General features: G+C 40.4%; 3 protein-coding genes across 5 annotated transcripts; 2 read left to right on the forward strand and 1 right to left on the reverse strand.

Moving 5' to 3' along the window:
• Positions 1–646: 646 nt before the first annotated feature.
• On the forward strand, positions 647–1,682 carry LOC115740819. Its single transcript, XM_030674414.2, has one exon. The coding sequence runs from the start codon at positions 808–810 to the stop codon at positions 1,333–1,335; it is 528 nt and encodes a 175-aa protein (XP_030530274.2). The 5' UTR covers positions 647–807; the 3' UTR covers positions 1,336–1,682.
• Positions 1,683–5,858: 4,176 nt separating this feature from the next.
• Positions 5,859–10,013, forward strand: LOC115740817 (protein SEH1). 2 transcript variants are annotated; one of them, XM_030674413.2, is made up of 8 exons: positions 5,861–6,116; positions 6,585–6,696; positions 6,934–7,034; positions 7,282–7,359; positions 8,116–8,271; positions 9,028–9,140; positions 9,348–9,474; positions 9,702–10,013. In XM_030674413.2, the coding sequence occupies exons 1-8, from the start codon at positions 5,958–5,960 to the stop codon at positions 9,828–9,830; spliced, it is 975 nt and encodes a 324-aa protein (XP_030530273.2). In that variant the 5' UTR covers positions 5,861–5,957; the 3' UTR covers positions 9,831–10,013. The 2 variants fall into 2 exon arrangements, with proteins under 2 accessions (XP_048141670.1, XP_030530273.2); XM_048285713.1 differs by lacking the exon at positions 7,282–7,359 and having other exon boundaries at positions 5,859–6,116.
• Positions 10,014–12,001: 1,988 nt separating this feature from the next.
• LOC115730466 (transcription factor TRY-like) lies at positions 12,002–14,602 on the reverse strand. 2 transcript variants are annotated; one of them, XR_007199710.1, is made up of 4 exons: positions 14,263–14,602; positions 14,049–14,136; positions 12,633–12,806; positions 12,002–12,366 (listed from the first exon to the last, which is right to left on the reverse strand). XR_007199710.1 is itself a non-coding variant. In XM_030661084.2 (3 exons), the coding sequence occupies exons 1-3, from the start codon at positions 14,321–14,323 to the stop codon at positions 12,683–12,685; spliced, it is 273 nt and encodes a 90-aa protein (XP_030516944.2). In that variant the 5' UTR covers positions 14,324–14,602; the 3' UTR covers positions 12,497–12,682. The 2 variants fall into 2 exon arrangements, 1 of the variants encoding a protein (XP_030516944.2); XM_030661084.2 differs by lacking the exon at positions 12,002–12,366 and having other exon boundaries at positions 12,497–12,806.
• Positions 14,603–16,616: the final 2,014 nt, after the last annotated feature.

The raw sequence follows: 16,616 nt of genomic DNA on the forward strand, positions 1-16,616 counted from the left end.
TTGACATGACAAATTTTTTTGATAATATTATAATATCTTTTGAATTCCGTAATCATGTTTTTCCGTCTTTTTTATTTTTTATTTTTTGATTTGGGAGTGGCTGCCAGAGAAGGTCGCGGCCCTCGCTAGTCATTGGGCAAGGATTCGCGGCCCTCGCTAGCTGCAAGCCCTTGCGCAAATAGGGGCTCCTGCAAACAAGAGTTGAAAGCCTAAAATCTCAAAAAGGAAGTATATAATTTATTATAATTTTGTATTGTTCCAAGAAAAAAAAAAAGGAGGAAAAAGAAAGGAAGAAGTTCTCATCAACATCATCGATCGATCAAATAGATTGAATTGGCGTAATTGTAATAGTTTTAATAATTTTTTTGTTGATTCCCCACTAATTATATCATGCTAATATTACAGAATGGTAATTATGCCGTTGTGGTAAACATAAATTAAATTAGAAAAAATTAAAAAAAAAAGTACGAGCACACTTTTGCCTCAACCGCCTCTCGAGTCTCAATGAATGCACAGCCCGAACCCAAACCTGCTAAAAAAAATGGGGGAAAAAAAAGAAAAAATAAAAAGGATTTAATGGCGGACACGGGGTGAACGTGAGCGTGAAAAAGCTCCGCTTCTTCTTCTTCTTCTTCTTTTTCTTCTTCAGTCGTCTTCCTCTGCTACCTTGCGCGTTTCATTCTTCGCCAACCGTCTCTGCAACCCTCCAACCTTCTCTCTCTAAAACCTTCGCGCTCAGTTCGTTTTCTGACACGCCTTCTTCCAACCACTCTCTCTCTCTCTCTGAACTTGGCGGAAGGAGAAAGGATGAGAAAAACGGAGAAATCGCTGGAATCGTCCGAGCAGAAGCGACTCGACCGGCCTAGCTCCGTGGTGTGGGACTGCGGGAGCGCCCTCTACGACTCCTTCGAGCTCAAGTCCTTCAAGCGCCAGCTCGACTCCGCCATCTCCGCCCGCACCCTGTCCATGCCTCACCTCCCCGACCGCCGCGCCTTCCCCCTTCCTCCTCCTCCTCCTGCTGCTCAACAGCAACAGCAACAGCAACCGCAACCGAAACCGACCGCCTCGACGGCGGCGAAGAAGCACTCCCGGATCTCGCGGTCCATCCAGAAGCTGCTGCGGTCGGTCTTCAAGCCGAAGCCGAGCTCGCCCCCGGCGTTCGGCATCGGCAATCGGTACTCGAGCGTCGTCGGCGAGGGGCTCTGCCTCGCGTACGACAAGTCCGGCGCGCTGACCACGATTCTGGAGTCCCCGGAGGCTGAGTGCCTGGGGAAGTTGTCGCCAGAGATGGATCGGTTCGTGAGGAAGACCGCGTCCGAAGAGGTTCGCGCCTAGTTCCATCGGTATCTCGTGTGCCTGACAAGCAGGGAGGGGATCAAACCCGATAGCGAGGACTATACGAATACGAATAGGTTTGTGCATAAAAAGTTTGTCAGTTGTCAGTCGGTCAAATGATGTGAGATCCATGATCATTTTGTATAGGTTTTCGTTCATACATACATGCGATGTCATAGAACACTTGACTGCTACTGCTGCCGCTATGCTTTGATCCGATCATTAAGCAGAGAAATGAAGGAGATCGTGGCCTGCGAATGATTCTAGCGAGGTGATTTCACAGACGAGATTGTTTCCGTCGGATCAAGTAGCGAAATGAAGACGAACGCAACGGCGATGAGATCGAATTTACGCAGCTTTGCTTCCGGTTCGCAGCTACTCGAATTTACGAACCCTAAGAACCCTCCTGGCTTATTGAAACAGGTAGTAGATTGTCGGCAAAATTAGTACAAAGTCCCATGAAAGATGCAAATGTTGCCATGACCAGTTCCTTCCTGGAATCCCCATTCTTCTCTTCGGATAAGTCTTGCCCAAAATTGCTTTTAGGCTGGCTCGGGGTGTCGTGGCTTATTTCTTTGTCGCATTCGGGTCGGGTTCGAGGTCATGTTCCCCGTTCCCTCGTGGGATTGACCAAATCGACCTTTTGTTTCGAAGCTTTTAGGTGCAACCTAATCGACCCTTTCCCCCTTTCTTTTTGTTTCCACTTGTTCGGCACATCTAATTAAGCAAAGAGGAACAGAAAAAAAAAAACGAAAAATTCACGTGTCCGGATAACAGACACGTGTCGGTTTTTTTTTGGCCTTTCCTCCTGTTGTCATTCATTCTTTATGCAGCATAGTTTATTATTATGGTGGGACTACACGACTAAACATTAATTATAGGTAAAATCCCAGCGGTGGAGCTTCCGAATTAGGCAGCTCCTGTCCTGATGTCAATGCAAAAGGAAATTTCGCGGCAACGAGACGTATAAGTTTCCTATTGGACGTCCGTCCTGTTGTGCAGCGGAATTAAACAAACGGAAAACCGGGTTGGACAGCTTTCTTTTCTTTTTTTTTTTTTTGTCCAAACGAGGGGAGGGGCCCCTGATCGTCAATCCTTGTACTCTCTCTCCGGAAAAATGTTGACATGGTTTATTATTGCGCTAATGTGGCCAAAACGACATTATTTTGGTCTAAATCTGAAAGACCAAAATTTAAAGAGAAAGCAAGAAAGATGAGAAACTAGGCCGCCGCTTCAACATCGCCGGAAAGGGACGGCAAGGTTGCTAATGGCCGGCCCGATGGGCAAGGGTCGCCACTAGCAGCCTACCCCCTCTAGTAAAATAGAGAAAATAATTTTAAAAAAAAAGACACGTCATCATTTTCTAGCATCGAATTTTGATGGAATTAACGAAATGACCCAATTGCTGGATGTAATAATTAGGCAAATTGTCCATAAACTTTGTCCTAATGTGCAATGTGATCTCTAAACTTTTAATTTATTCAACATAGTCCTTAAACGTTTGATAAATATTCAATTTAGTCTACGATTTATTATATCCCTGGATTTCATCTTGTCCCTCGTTGTTCCTCAATAGCTCGGTAGTCCAGGGACTAAATTGAGTATGTACAGAAATTTTAAGGACCATATTGAACAAATTTAAAAGTTAGAGATCACATTGCGCATTAGGTTAAATTTTAAGGACCACATTAAATAAATTAAAAGTTCAATGATCATATTATACATTAGGGCAAAGTTCATGGACTATCTGTGTCATTTTTCCTTTCAAAATTTGATTACATTTTTTTGCAAGTTTTAGGATTCACTTGCACTTCTATTACAAGTTGTAAAACTTTTAGTGCACTTATCTCAAAAATTAAAATTCGAGAACCAAATTGAATATTTTTGAAAAATCATATTAGCGCTGATTGTGTTACGTAAGACGGGTGACATTGACTAGAACGCCACGTTGACTAGATTGCCACACAAGCGATTTTCAACTAAAATTGATCGAAAATACTAAATTGGCACAATTGAAATATTTAAGATTGAATTGGTACAAATTCAATAAAATTAACATTTTTTTGGTAATTTTTCCCAAATTTAGCTTATGCCTTAACAGGATCATGTGAATATACCACGTTTTGGTATAAAGGCATGGGTAGACATGGCTACGGGCATGTTTGGGCCGAGAAACGGCTCGGAACCGGCTCGTGGAATAACTGGAACTAGTCCGTTGTGAGGGACCGCCGGTTCCGAATTGGAACCGGCCTGGCCCTTCACGGGCGGGTTCTGAACCGCCCAAAAAAAAAGGGGAAAAGAGCCAACGGCCCAAAATTGGGCCGCCATTATATGCCCCTTCCCCCTTTTTTTTTCTTCTTAAATTTTCTATAAATACCATTCCCTCCCTTTCATTTGTTCTCACAATTTCTCTCAATTCTCTTAAATTCTCTCAATCCCGGCTCAATTTTGTCAATTTTCTGAATTGGATTTCCACTCAATTCTTTGACAAAAATGGCAAGTGGAAGTGGTGCTGGTGATAAGGGAAAGAGAACGATCTCGATGGGGATAGGAAATCCTATTATCCTCAATCTCATGATCAATATGATCCTCATGATTTTACATGTAAGGTAAACGCCGATGATAATATCAACTTATCCTCAACCTCATGATCAATATTAAAGACGTTATAGTAGCATTATATAATGAATTTTGTATTAAATATGGTTTAGGCGATAGTGGATCTTCTCAACCTAGTGCCTTACAAAGGGAGGAGAGTGGTAGACTTAGTAGATGGTACAATTTACTCATTAGTAGGCAAAAAAAGACAAAATGGAGTAATATGTAATATTTCCGAATTAGAAAAATATTTAACTATTGCTTTTGATTTTCGTGATTCCGAACATAGCACAGATTTTAAAATTCTTGAGTGGTGGAAGACTCATTCAACCCAATTCTCGGTCCTCGCTCTCATCGCAAGACAGATGTTAGCAACTCCTTCTTCAACAGTTGTAGTTGAACATGCATTTAGTGCTAGAGGATTAATTTTGGACGATCGCAGTTCAAGATTAAATCCGTATGCTATGGAGGCTTAAGCTTGTGTCCATGATTGGACAAAGGCTAAATTTTGATAACAAGAGTTAGATCGAGACAATGAATTCTTCAATGATGATAGTGAAAATACCATCGCTGCGGGTACCGCAACGAGTAGTAACGATTGACGATGAGATAAGTTGGGGTTATTAAATGTAAAAGAATTACATGGTCTTTGATTTTTTCTAACCCCAAGAAGATATGTAGGCGTTTAATGTAAATCATTAAGTTCAAGTCCCTTCCCTCTTCCTTTTTTTTCCCCCCAAATTTGATTGCAGTGTACACTTTGATTATAATTTAAAATTGATAATTTTTTTATTTCATAATTTTTTTATTTTTAATTCAATTTAAAATTCGGAACCGGAATAGGCCCTTGAATCGGCCCGGAATCGGCGGTTCCATACTTGAACCGAGGACCACCCCTTCAAGGGCCGGTTCCGGTTCAAGCATGGCCACGAACTAGAACCGGCGGTTCATGAACCGCATGGACATTGTAAGAAAGTTTCTATTATTATTTGTTTTCTTCTATCACAGGACGGATCCTCGACGAGATCTTGCAAACGTCATTTGTTCTCAAGAAGGCGCCAGTACTTTTTGTCTTCAGGTGTTTCTACCTTGTTCATCATCACTTGTCAAATAGAAGGAAGCCACAGCCACCAACATTTCAATCTGTCTCTCTCAACAAAATTGCATCCGAACCCTTGCTTGCATCCAAAGGGGAGTTTTCAGTCGAAACAGCTCACAAGGGAAGTAAATTGGTCTTTTTCCCTTAATGCACAAGAGATCTTCGATTAAGTCATTGCGGAATTCAAATATATGCATAGTAACAAAACAAGAAGTTAGTGAACTCTTCGAGTTTGTTTGTTTTTTTTTTAACTCTAGTTACTTAAGCTAAAAAAGAATCAAGTTGAATTGAAATAACTTACGAATCAAACTTGAGCAGCTTATAAACATTTATTTTTTCAATTGGGTTGAACTCCAAATAATTTTCTAGGATTTGAGTTTTTTTTATTTCATTTTTTAGTTTCATTCTAGACGAGATGAGTAATCCAGACAACATCGACATATTTTTGTTGAAAAGGATTGATAGGAACATAAAGACCAATTTGAGAATTCAATTTTTTTCTCTCATGAGAATTATACAATAATATGAATAATAGGCGATAAGGATGGTGTACTCAGATGTTTCTATCCATTATAAAATTGGTCAAAAACGATATTTTTCATACGGATTTTAACATATATTTTTTTCTTGTAACACGATTAAACCTTTTTGTGCGACTCTTAATTAGCCAATTATCAACGACTGTAAGAACTAACAATTACTCAGGACTTGCAATTTGCAACCAACATCGATTGGGAAAAGAATAAGATGATGAAGAAATTGGAAAAACATTTCCCTTTTTTTTTTTTTTTTGCATAATGACCATAGAAAATTCCGAAAAAGCCCTAGACAGGTATTTTACTTCAGGCGGGCTCAGGCTCGCACGCCCAAACTCAAATCAATCGCTCACCCGACCCGCTCTCGGAGAGACGGATCCCGGGCAACGATGGAGAAGTCGCTGCTGAAGTTGGACAAGGGCACTACCTGCACTTCCTGGAACTACTCCGGCGACAGATTGGCTTCCGGCTCCGTCGACGGAACCCTTGCCGTCTTCGACTTGCGCCACCCGGCTTCCTCTTCCTTTGCCTGCACTTCCAGAACCAAGGTGTTCTCATTTTTCTTTTGTTGCTTTTATGCCAGTGGTTGTATTTGGATGGCGTGAACCGTCGATTCGAGAGCATGGTCGAGTGAAGTGATTTCGCTCGCTTAGTCTATTGGGGTTGCTTGATGATAGCCGTGAATTGTAGCATTTCGATTAATGCGTTTGCCTGACAGCCTCAGAGGGCAAGGTGATTGGGAAAAAACCTGGGGCTTTTAAGTGTGTCTTCACTGATTAGCGAGCAGCCGAGTCGGCAATCTTGGCTGCTTATATTTTCTAGTTGCAATTGGAATATGTGATGGTCAATTAGGACAATAGCTGAATTCAAGTTAACACTTCCGACATGATTGAAAAATTTGACCCAATTTGCAGTTCATATGTGGGCTTTGAGCAGGGAATGATATACCACAGAATTGCTCATGATGTATTGGGATTGTGGTTTGTGTTAATAGAAGCCTGAACTTTTCCCTGTAGGTGGATGAGGGGAGTATTGTGAAGATAGTCTGGGTTCCTCCAGAATATGGCGATGCGGTGGCTTGCGTATGTGAGGATGGAACTTTCTCGTTGTGGGAAGAGCTCACTGAAGGTAAATCGTGGGTTTTGTTATTCTCTTTAACTTACAAGCAGGGTGGGAGTAATAGCAAACATGCTCTGGTCTGTAATAGGTGAAAATTGTGTAGGGTAAAATGCATTTACCTTAGTTACCACTTTTGTCCCCATGGAATTTGAAAATCTCGTGTATGGTCAGATATGATATGATGAGTTAATGATCTTGTGAAGACTACAAAAGAACCTAAATACAACTTGTTGTTATGTTATGTAGATTCTCTACCCGTTCAGTGGAAACTTTGTGAGCGCTTTAAAAGCAGTTCAGCGAAGGTGTTGGATGTCCAATTTGGTGTTTCTCCTTCAAGTTTGAAAATGGTGAGCCATATTTCATTTTCTTTTGTTTTTTTGAGTTTTTGTTTAACTTCATAGATCACCTGAAATTTTATTGCAGTGATGTCTACAATTAGTTGCTCTGTGCATCATGCATATTACAATGTGAACCCCTATTTTCAGTTGCAAGTTTTTACACTGTCTTTCTGTTCAGATGGGTCTTAAATGTTGTACCTAAGGGGAAAATAGTAAAGAAAGGGAGATTATGAGCAGTTCTTTGATGATTTCACAGGTCGTTGCTTCCTCAAATGGGTATGTGAAAGTCTATGAACTGACGAATCCCATGGAGCTGAAGAATTGGCAACTTCAGGTGATCATGTCATCTAATTGTTATTAACACATGACACTTGGCCGCTCATCATGTTTGATTTACTGTCGATACTATCGACTATCAAGCCTTACTGAGTTGGAAGCAATTTTTTCCCCTTTTACGGGCCATCAAATTTTTTCTCCTTGAAGTTCCTTCTTTCAAGACTTGATAAGGTTTTGCTAGTTTTTATGGTGGCTTCTTGTTTTGGATATCTTGATTGCATCTCATGAGGTGTTTTCGCCAGATGGAAACAAAGAAAAGTTAGACCCAAAAGGCAAAATTTTCAAGTAGGGTCTTTGGCTTGGGTTTTTGGCTGAGTAAAATATTAAGGTAGAATATGTCAGAATTATCGTGAGAAAATTTGAACTATGAAACTATATTTATCCCAGGACAAAGTGGAAATAGAAAGAGGATTTGTTTCTGCAATGCCCTTATCATAACTTATCCCTCGTGATCTCACTGAGAAATAGTATTTTTTTTTTCAGTCAGAAAGAAAGTTTGTTCTTTCTTCAGTGTTACACTCACGTCACTGGGATTTGAACTGAAATGTGTTGAGGCTACACAATGTGCCGGTGCATGCTCCCACAAGCGATATATACCATCTTTGCTCTTATTAATTTGTTTGTATCTGTCTTTCCATAGTCAAGTGCAATCCATTGTTTATTGGCTGTCAGCATTTCTCTCAATTTTTTTAGATGTGTTTCATAGTTCAAGAATCTTAATTTTTTATTTTATTTTATTTTAATTTATTTGCAGGCCGAATTCCAGAATGTTATCGATCTGGTTTCCCCTTCTTCAAAGACCTTGTGCTTGTCGGCATCAATTTCTTGGAATCCACTAAGAGGTGAAGGCCAGGGATCGAGCTTTGTCTTGGGTTTCAGTTCAGATAGTCCGCAGCTTACTTCCTCCAAGGCACGTTTTTGTTCTCTTCATTTCATTCCATTTTCCTATGTGTACCATCAACAACTTTCTTTTGTAGTGTTTTCTATGGAATCAACAGTTTCACATTGTGCACGCTTGCTTTTTGTCTGGCTGTGTCAGATGCTCATGGGTGCATTTCGAGATCGGTGCACATCTATGGCATTGACATGTTTTTACACATAGAACGTGTTTGTGCTCCCATTTGTCTATATTGAGCTTCTCATCCAGCTAGATTTTGGAAAAGTTAATTTATAAAGTTGAAATAATGTATAGATTTTATTCACTCATGTGAGTGAAGATAGTCGGCACTGCTGATCAACACGATGTTATAACTGATCTCCTCCTGTAATGATATTCCAAGGTCATCCTGGATATCGATTCAACGGTGGGTGCGGCTGCCTCTTCTAAAATATGTGACTCCTTTGGGATTCAATATCCTCTGGCTACCTCTTCTTTTTCGTCCCTTTCCTTTCCAATTGTGGTAACCCTCAACATTACAGGAAGAATACAACCTATGTTCGTCATGATGAAAAGTTTTTACCTGCTCGCTATCAATGGTATTCACTTAATTCATCGGGGAGGAATTTTTCACTTGTTAATGTGTGTTGAAGCAGGGCTAGATTGTTAGAATGAAGAGATCGTGCCATTTTTTTTTAAATTTTTGATGGAAATTCATGTCCGTGAGTAAGAGATTTACGATGCTGCTGTAAAATTACATATTTCGCTTGCTTTCCTTTTATTTTTTAGGTGTGGGAATTTGATCGGGCACATCAAAGGTGGCTCCCAGTAGCAGAGATGGCTTTGCCTGATGACAGGGGTGATCAGGTTCATGGCGTTGCATGGGCACCTAACATTGGAAGGTATATATGGTTTGTTTTCTGGCATTAGCGTTTGCCTCATGATTTCAGACAGGATGTGAGTTCATATTATCTTGATAATTTTGACTCCTGCAGAATAATCATGCATATGGTAGACAACTGAATATGAAGAAATTGAATTCATTGAGATACCCAATCAACTACAAAATGCCTTCTTCTTCACTGGAAATACAATAAATTCTTTTTCAGGCCTTATGAGGTCATAGCTGTTGCAACTGAGAAAGGAATCTCAATCTGGCATCTTAGCCTGAATGTTGAAGTGGATGGAAGGCTCTCGGTGGAAAAGGTTGCGTCTCTTTCTGGTCATGAAGGCGAGGTAAACACTCCCATTCTAGCATCTTAAAGCTTTTCAAACTGCAGGTTTATCGTTAAATTGGACAAGAAGCTGGATTGTTGCTAAAATGACGGCATCTTGCTAAGATGTCTAGAAGTAGGCAATACTTGTTACTCGAGTGCTGTGCATAACTTTGTTTCGCCTTAGCATTTCCGTAAGACAAGTTAGATGGTTGTTGGAAAATCACGTGTTGAATTTTTCTCGACTAGGTGTGGCAAATGGAATGGGACATGAGTGGAATGACCTTGGCAACAACTGCAAGTGATGGCACGGTGAAACTGTGGCAATCTAACTTGAAGGGTTCATGGCAGGAACAAGCTACATTTGTGCCTACTTAACTGCACTGATCCTTTTGAGGTCTGTTTTGTTTATTGCGGTAATTGTAATCGTATCTTGTGAGGAAGGAAGTTTGCAAAAAGCAAAGGGTTAGTTAGGCTAGGTCATTAACAAAAGCTTTGGTGGCTGATCTTGATATTTTTCAGACTTCAAGCAATTAAGGCTTATTAATATCCGCTTTAGTACTTGATCATCTATTCACCCAATTTGCTAGAATCAGAACCCAATCCCCTCATGCTTACAAGTGACCAAATCAGTCTTCAAAAATTTCTTGAGCATCTTCCCCATGACATTCAACCATTAAGCCAGTGGACTCAAGTTGGAAGGTTGGATCCTTTGTGATTTGTTCATAAAACAAGAACTAATCACTGGCTAACAGAAATCCAATTTTTTGATGGATGGTACGAGAAAAAATGCGAAAATAATAAAAAATTCTTAAATATATTGTAATTGTGTCAATTCAGTTCTAAATTTTTATTTTTTGCCAATTCAGTCTTAAGCTTTTTTGGTCAACTTTGGCTGGCCGGGATCGATGTGGCAATTGTAAATGTATTTTAATTTTTGTGATTTTTTACTTATTTATTTCTTTTTTCACTTTTTTCCTTTTCTTTCCTTTTTTTTTTTTTTTTTCCATCTTTTTCCTCCAACCGGTCGTAGGCCTTGGTGACTGGCCAGAGGCGGGCCGGTGAGGTGGACCTTGGGTGAAGCTTGCCCAGCAACAGTGAGGGCGAGCTTCGCTCAAGGAGACTGGTTGGAGGAAGATGGAAAAAAAAGAAAGAAAGAACGAAAAGTAAAAAAATATTAAAAAATATTTTAATATTATTTAAAATTATCACACTAGTGTCGGTAGTGCCATATTAGTATCGATTGGCCAAAATTGATCGGAAAGATTGAATTGACACAAATACAAAAAAGTGTATGACTGTATTGATTAAAAAAAAAAGAATAGGTTTATGATCGAATTGACACAATTACAATAGGTTTAAGACTTTTTTTTTGGCCAATTCAGTCTTAAGCTTTTTTTATCAACTTTGGCTGGTCGGGAATGACGTGGCAATTGTAAATGTATTTTAATTTTTGTGATTTTTTACTTATTTATTTCTTTTTTAACTTTTTTTCCTTTTCTTTCTCCTTTTTTTTTCCATCTTTATCCTCCAACCGGTCGCGGGCCTTGGTGACAGGCCGCAGGCGGGCCGGTGAGGTGGACCTCGGTTGAAGCTCGCCCAGCAATAGCGAGGGCGAGCTTTGCTCAAGGAGACTGGCTGGAGGAAGATGGAAAAAAGAAAGAAAGAGAACAAAAAGTAAAAAAAAAAATTAAAAAAAATTAAATTTTTTAAATATTATTTAAAATTATCACGTCGGCGTCGGTAGCACCATATCAGTACCAATTGGCCAAAATTGACCGGAAAGACTGCATTGACACAAATGTAAAAAAATATATGACTGTATTAATAAAAAAAAAAAACAGGTTTATGATTGAATTGACACAATTACAATATGTTTACAAGTTTTTTGGTAATTCTCCCGAAAAAAGATGTTGAAGAAAGTAATTAAAAACCAGATGCATATGAGCATTGGAACGCTGTAACAGAACGATGAACATTTCACGGTCTTGGTTTCGGACAAGCACGTATTTCTGGGCAAAATCAGGTCACCGAATTCCGAAAACGACGTTCATGCAATGATCCAAAATCAAAATGGACAGAGAAAGGAGACAACTCCTCGTCCCATCTGTAGAGAGCTAGAATAGGCACATCCTGTTGGACAGACAACCGACGATACGACACAACCTCTGTATTGAAAACGACAATTGGCACGTCGAGCGCGCTCTCATTGACCCAGGCAAGTCTGCATAGTGTCTGTTCATTTGGAGTGGGGGGGGGACCAAATCAACCGTAATCCCAAGCCATAGTTTATATGGTAATCAGCAGCGTTCTTGGCTCCATCGGTTGAAACGACAATACAGGCACTGATTAGGCCAACCTAGATGCATGTGAATGGAATCCATCGTCCAGTCGTTTTGAGATAAAAGGAAGTGTAAGTGTAGAATAACACATCGCCAGAGCAGCAGGTAGAAACCTTATCTTATTCTGCTAATGATTAAGCCCAACTTCAAGGGTTACAGTAATTGCTACTCCAGCATTCCGCTCTTCATGCAAACACATGCTTGTTCTTCCTAAATTTCTCTAGCTGGGCCTGAAAAAAAAGTTGCTCCAGAATAATTTACTGTTCTGCCATGCAATTACTGACAACTTCAAAGTTCAAAATGCCTAGGACATTTTTGGTTGTTGTTGTTGATAGTTTCCCATTGAAGGTCTATCTAAGAACTTGTTTTATCGCTGCTCCTGTTGTGTTGCAGACTCTACTAGCAATACAGACATGGTGACAACTGGGACAAAATGGGGAACATGGGATGATAGAACATCTGAAGGAGACAAAAGAGCTTCTTCAAACTTGTCGACTTTCAAACTACATTAGCAAAGAATGTCCCTTACATGCATGGCAAGAATGGTTTTGAACCTAGAGAGAAGCTCCATCCTGCGAGAAAACAAATTAGGTCTTAATCAAGTTCCTTTCGATTTAGAGGATGATCCAATGATAAACCAATTTTCCATTATCTTGGATAGCAATGAAACAGAGTCATCAACTTTACTATGCACAATGAAGATGAGAAATCCACATGGACATGTTATATCCACTACCAGGGACTGGTTGAATCTCTACAAAGTCAATCTAAGTAAGGAAGTATTTGAAGATGGTAGTTGTGAAAGTGATTTGTGTGGAGGAGAGCCAATCCGAAGAACCTGTTGTCGTGAAACACCCCCGAGAAAAAGGAGCTCCAGAAGCAACATCATCATCCAGTCTTGGAGTTGAACTCATTCCTCTTCTCTGCATACGCCTCTCCATTCCTCATGATCCAAAACCTCTCTATCTCTTCCGCTTTGCGACCTGGGATCCGATCCGCTATCAAATCCCACCTGCACTCATATGACACATTGTCGTGTGTCACGGCAATATCTCCTTCTCCCAGTGAATAATTTGATCATTAGAGGAAAACTCAGTCGCCAGCTCTGACTTGTTCGATAGTGTAAGAGTAAAATGCTCCACGACACGTGGTGACTCCACTTTGAGATAGAAGCACCCTCTCAAGGTCTTAGGAGATAGTAAACTAGATTGGAGATACTAATTAGTGATTATCAAAGGTGAATTGCCTTCGTGTAAAGATCATCCCTTCAAATTTTGCAGCACCTAGTGATTTTCTTTTCACCAGACAGATCAAAGATAAATAATCTCTGCTCATATCGAAGAATAGCAAAAGCTCATCTTTTACTACTCCAAGTCAACAATTTGAAATACTTGTATTGAACATCAGTGTACCGTACCTCTTTTTTACGACATTTTGCCAGTATAACAACACGCCGTAAAAGCATGAAACTATGACGAATTACCATCCAATTCATGTGTCCTTGAACTGTACTACGACAAAAATTGGCAAAAAATAAAGGCAAGGTCGAACTAGAGTGATGGTCAGACGATAGGTCTACCTGTTTTGATCTCCATTTGCCCCCACATCACTTATTAAGACCTTTTCAAATTGGAATATACTCATATTAACAGATAGCACTGATGATCTGCTAGCTGGAGTCACTGCAAAAGTACATACTATCACAACCAAATTGGTTATATTTTTCCATGGAATAGTATATTTCCTGGTCTTGGTCCTCCTGTCTTAACCTTTTGATATGATGCTGTTGCATAGCGTGCCTTTCCTGTAATTATTCCTCTGCCTTTCCTGTTCATCATCACCTCACTCTCTCTCCCTCTCATGGGTGACCAGAAGATTCGTTTATTTGTTCACCTCTGGGTTGAAAAGTGAGAAAAGACGGAAAGTAAAAAGTGTTTCAGCCTAGCCTGGGAAGTGCATGCTTCCTTCAATGTTCATTGCTAGTGGACCCCATGAAAAGTTATTATGGCTGAGCATGAGCCTCCTTAGAACAGTCCTTTGGGGTCTGTGAAGGAGGTGTTAAATGACCCAACATTATACATGCTATCAAATAAGTAGTAAAAGTACAGTTATTTCCATCTGGATCCCCTTTCAAACCCAGTGATCTTTATGATGGGGTCGTCCACACGCGCACGAGAGCTTGCAGTTGTGATTAACCATGCAAACCAGTAAAAAGATTAGCATGATGCGTTGAGCTTGAGATCTCCATCATTACCTGTCTCCAACTAGTCTGTACATTCTGTGAATGAGATCTTCTTCTTGCTCGGTCATCGTGATGAAGTCCCATTCGATGCTGCTCACTTCTGCAAATTAGACCATGATACTTACTGCGTTAAGAGAATGATACAGCTGATTATGATCCTTACCCTCAAAGGAGCTTCTATTTTTAAGCAAATGAGCAAAGTTTGATGGTAGTGTAAGAAGGGAACCTTCTGAGTCGGTGCTTGAAGTAGTTGATTTTTTCGCTTGCTTGTGTGCACGTTCATCCATTTCTTCTTCTCATGCCACACACAGAGAGAGAGAGAGAGAGTTTAGGTTAGGATTTGAATCAACTCGATTAAGTAGTTCAGAGAAGAAAGAGAGAGAAGGAAAAAGAGTTAACTCAACATAGGAAGGAAGAAACTGGAACAGAAGGGTGAGCTTGGCAGATATCACCGACAGCAAGAAACGATGAAACAGAAGACAAGGGAAGAAGATGGAGGCTTTATAAAAATGTCCGGTGCTAAAGTGGCAACTCTCGCTTGAAATGGAGGGCCTCAACAAAGAAACAAGCCTCTCTCTCTCTCTCTCTCTCTCTCTCTCTCTCTATATATATATATCGTGCAACACATCAGATAAGTATTGAGAGCGTATAGCAAAAGTCTGATACCTTTACCAGGAAGATCACCAAGAGAGACCATTAGTCCGAGCTCATCAACACATCTTTCACTAAAAAACTTAAGACATTGAGTTATGGACCAACTTGAATATATTTATTACTCCACACCATATCAATTCTCTGATGCAGGATTTCTCTAACACAACTAACGCGTGTATTTTAGTAATAAGTGCAACCAGCAATAAGACAAGAAAAAATGGAAGAAATGTGGAAAAATTTGCACAAGAAGCCCAAGAATTTGAAGACTTGGGTTTGGAGAAGGTAATGATTATCATGCAAAGTCTTGCATGGAATGGCTGGTGCTAGCGACCGGGACACACGCAGTATGTTGCAGAGAGAGAGAGTGTGTGTGTGTTGACTTGTAGTTATGTCATTCCACCATTGTCACTCATTGAGAAACACAACTGGGTACACTTAGCTTTTTCACTCGTACTGTAAACGGATGTTTGGTCGGACAACATGGAAGAGATCGCTGTCTAGGACAAAAGTCTCTCACTCATCATCGGATTGATCCACTCGCCAATTAGATATACTGGTTTGATTGTTCTTTGCCATATCGGTTTGAGTTTTTTCTTTCAGTACGTTTAGCATCATCTCTCGTGGTAGTTTAGGAAAAGATGTTTGTATCATTCACGGGGAAAAGTTATCCGCCAAAATGATGGACAGCTCTGGCTGCGATCATGGTCCTACCAGAAAGCGCACATTCTATGATTGAGGATGAAACCAAGGGGTAGATTGCACCAACCGGGGCCCGGTTTCCTTCCTCATATTCTTGCCTTCTTCGTCTGGTCAATCGCAATGGCCCTTTTCCATCTCATGTGATCCGGCAATTATGTATGGTAGTACTTTTAGAAGTCCCTGAACTTCAGTAGGTGTTCGGTTTTTAGTCCTTGCTATTGTGTTTGGTGACGTTTATGGTCCTTAATGAGTTTTCTCTACAAGTTGTTTTGTGGTAGGAGGCCTGTTCGAAGTGTAGGGGTGACCAATGGTCGAGGGGGTAATCAGGAATTGGCCAAGGCCGACCTTGTCGGGCTTGTTCCTCGCAGGTTCCTTTCCAAAGCTTGAAATTGGTCGGGGAGGTTCGGTCTTCAGTTTAGGCTTTGAAGCCAGCTCGGTTGGAGCGGTTCTAGCGATCCGGAGGCTAGTTCTGAGGTAGAATGGGCCTGGGAAAATAATGTCGATCAGATTATCTTGCAATCATTGATTCAAATGTCTTAAGCATCAGTTTTACTAGTTCTAGGTCATGGTTTATCCATTAAAACCTTCAAGAAAGAAACATATGCCTTCTATTTACAGAGGTTGTAGGGGACATGAACTAAGCCCAAAGGGTCTGGAGATTACGCAGGTGATTAACCTATTGTTTCCTATACCAGTTCATGGATCTATGGTATTTCATTTGCACGGAGGGTTATATCAGAAGGAAGCTTGCACAGACGTTGCAAATGCACGAGAATTTGTAGACAACATATTTCGGTTCTTCAGGTAAACAATTCAGGGTTCGAACGAAGATGTCAGGAGGGTTATTATCAAAGAAAGATTGCCCTCCAAATGAGGTGCGACCGTCTGCCGAATCTGATCATCACGTTAGCAGTCGCTCTCTCGAACTTACTATTCCCTTGGAAGAGAAGATGAAATCTGAGAGCACTTATAACATCATGATGAGTATGAAAACGGACTTAATTGTATGCCGGTATGGATCATCATAAGGAACTAACCATGATCACCCTACAATCTACATGTCGCGATTGCTTCTTTTATTGAAGGCTATGCTGCATCGTGCTCCAAAACAAACTATCGGAAAGCCGAGTGAATCGCCATTTTATCGACCAAAGAAAACAAAAAGGAAACAGCAGTAGGACTCAGACAGAATCCAACCCGTTTCAAAAGAGCTCTATTCTCACTCTT

Source organism: Rhodamnia argentea, chromosome 9, assembly GCF_020921035.1.
Source record: "Rhodamnia argentea isolate NSW1041297 chromosome 9, ASM2092103v1, whole genome shotgun sequence".
NCBI lineage: Eukaryota > Viridiplantae > Streptophyta > Magnoliopsida > Myrtales > Myrtaceae > Rhodamnia > Rhodamnia argentea.

Excerpts from the sequence above, each read along its gene's own strand:
- LOC115740819 (XM_030674414.2), top strand. The coding sequence starts at position 808 with ATGAGAAAAACGGAGAAATCGCTGGAATCGTCCGAGCAGAAGCGACTC.
- LOC115740817 (XM_030674413.2), top strand. The coding sequence starts at position 5,958 with ATGGAGAAGTCGCTGCTGAAGTTGGACAAGGGCACTACCTGCACTTCC. Across the intron at positions 7,035-7,281 it reads CTCCTTCAAGTTTGAAAATG|GTCGTTGCTTCCTCAAATGG; the intron begins GTGAGCCATATT and ends ATGATTTCACAG. Across the intron at positions 7,360-8,115 it reads TGAAGAATTGGCAACTTCAG|GCCGAATTCCAGAATGTTAT; the intron begins GTGATCATGTCA and ends ATTTATTTGCAG.
- LOC115730466 (XM_030661084.2), bottom strand. The coding sequence starts at position 14,323 with ATGGATGAACGTGCACACAAGCAAGCGAAAAAATCAACTACTTCAAGC. Across the intron at positions 14,137-14,262 it reads TTCAAGCACCGACTCAGAAG|AAGTGAGCAGCATCGAATGG; the intron begins GTTCCCTTCTTA and ends TCTAATTTGCAG. Across the intron at positions 12,807-14,048 it reads TACAGACTAGTTGGAGACAG|GTGGGATTTGATAGCGGATC; the intron begins GTAATGATGGAG and ends ATATGAGTGCAG.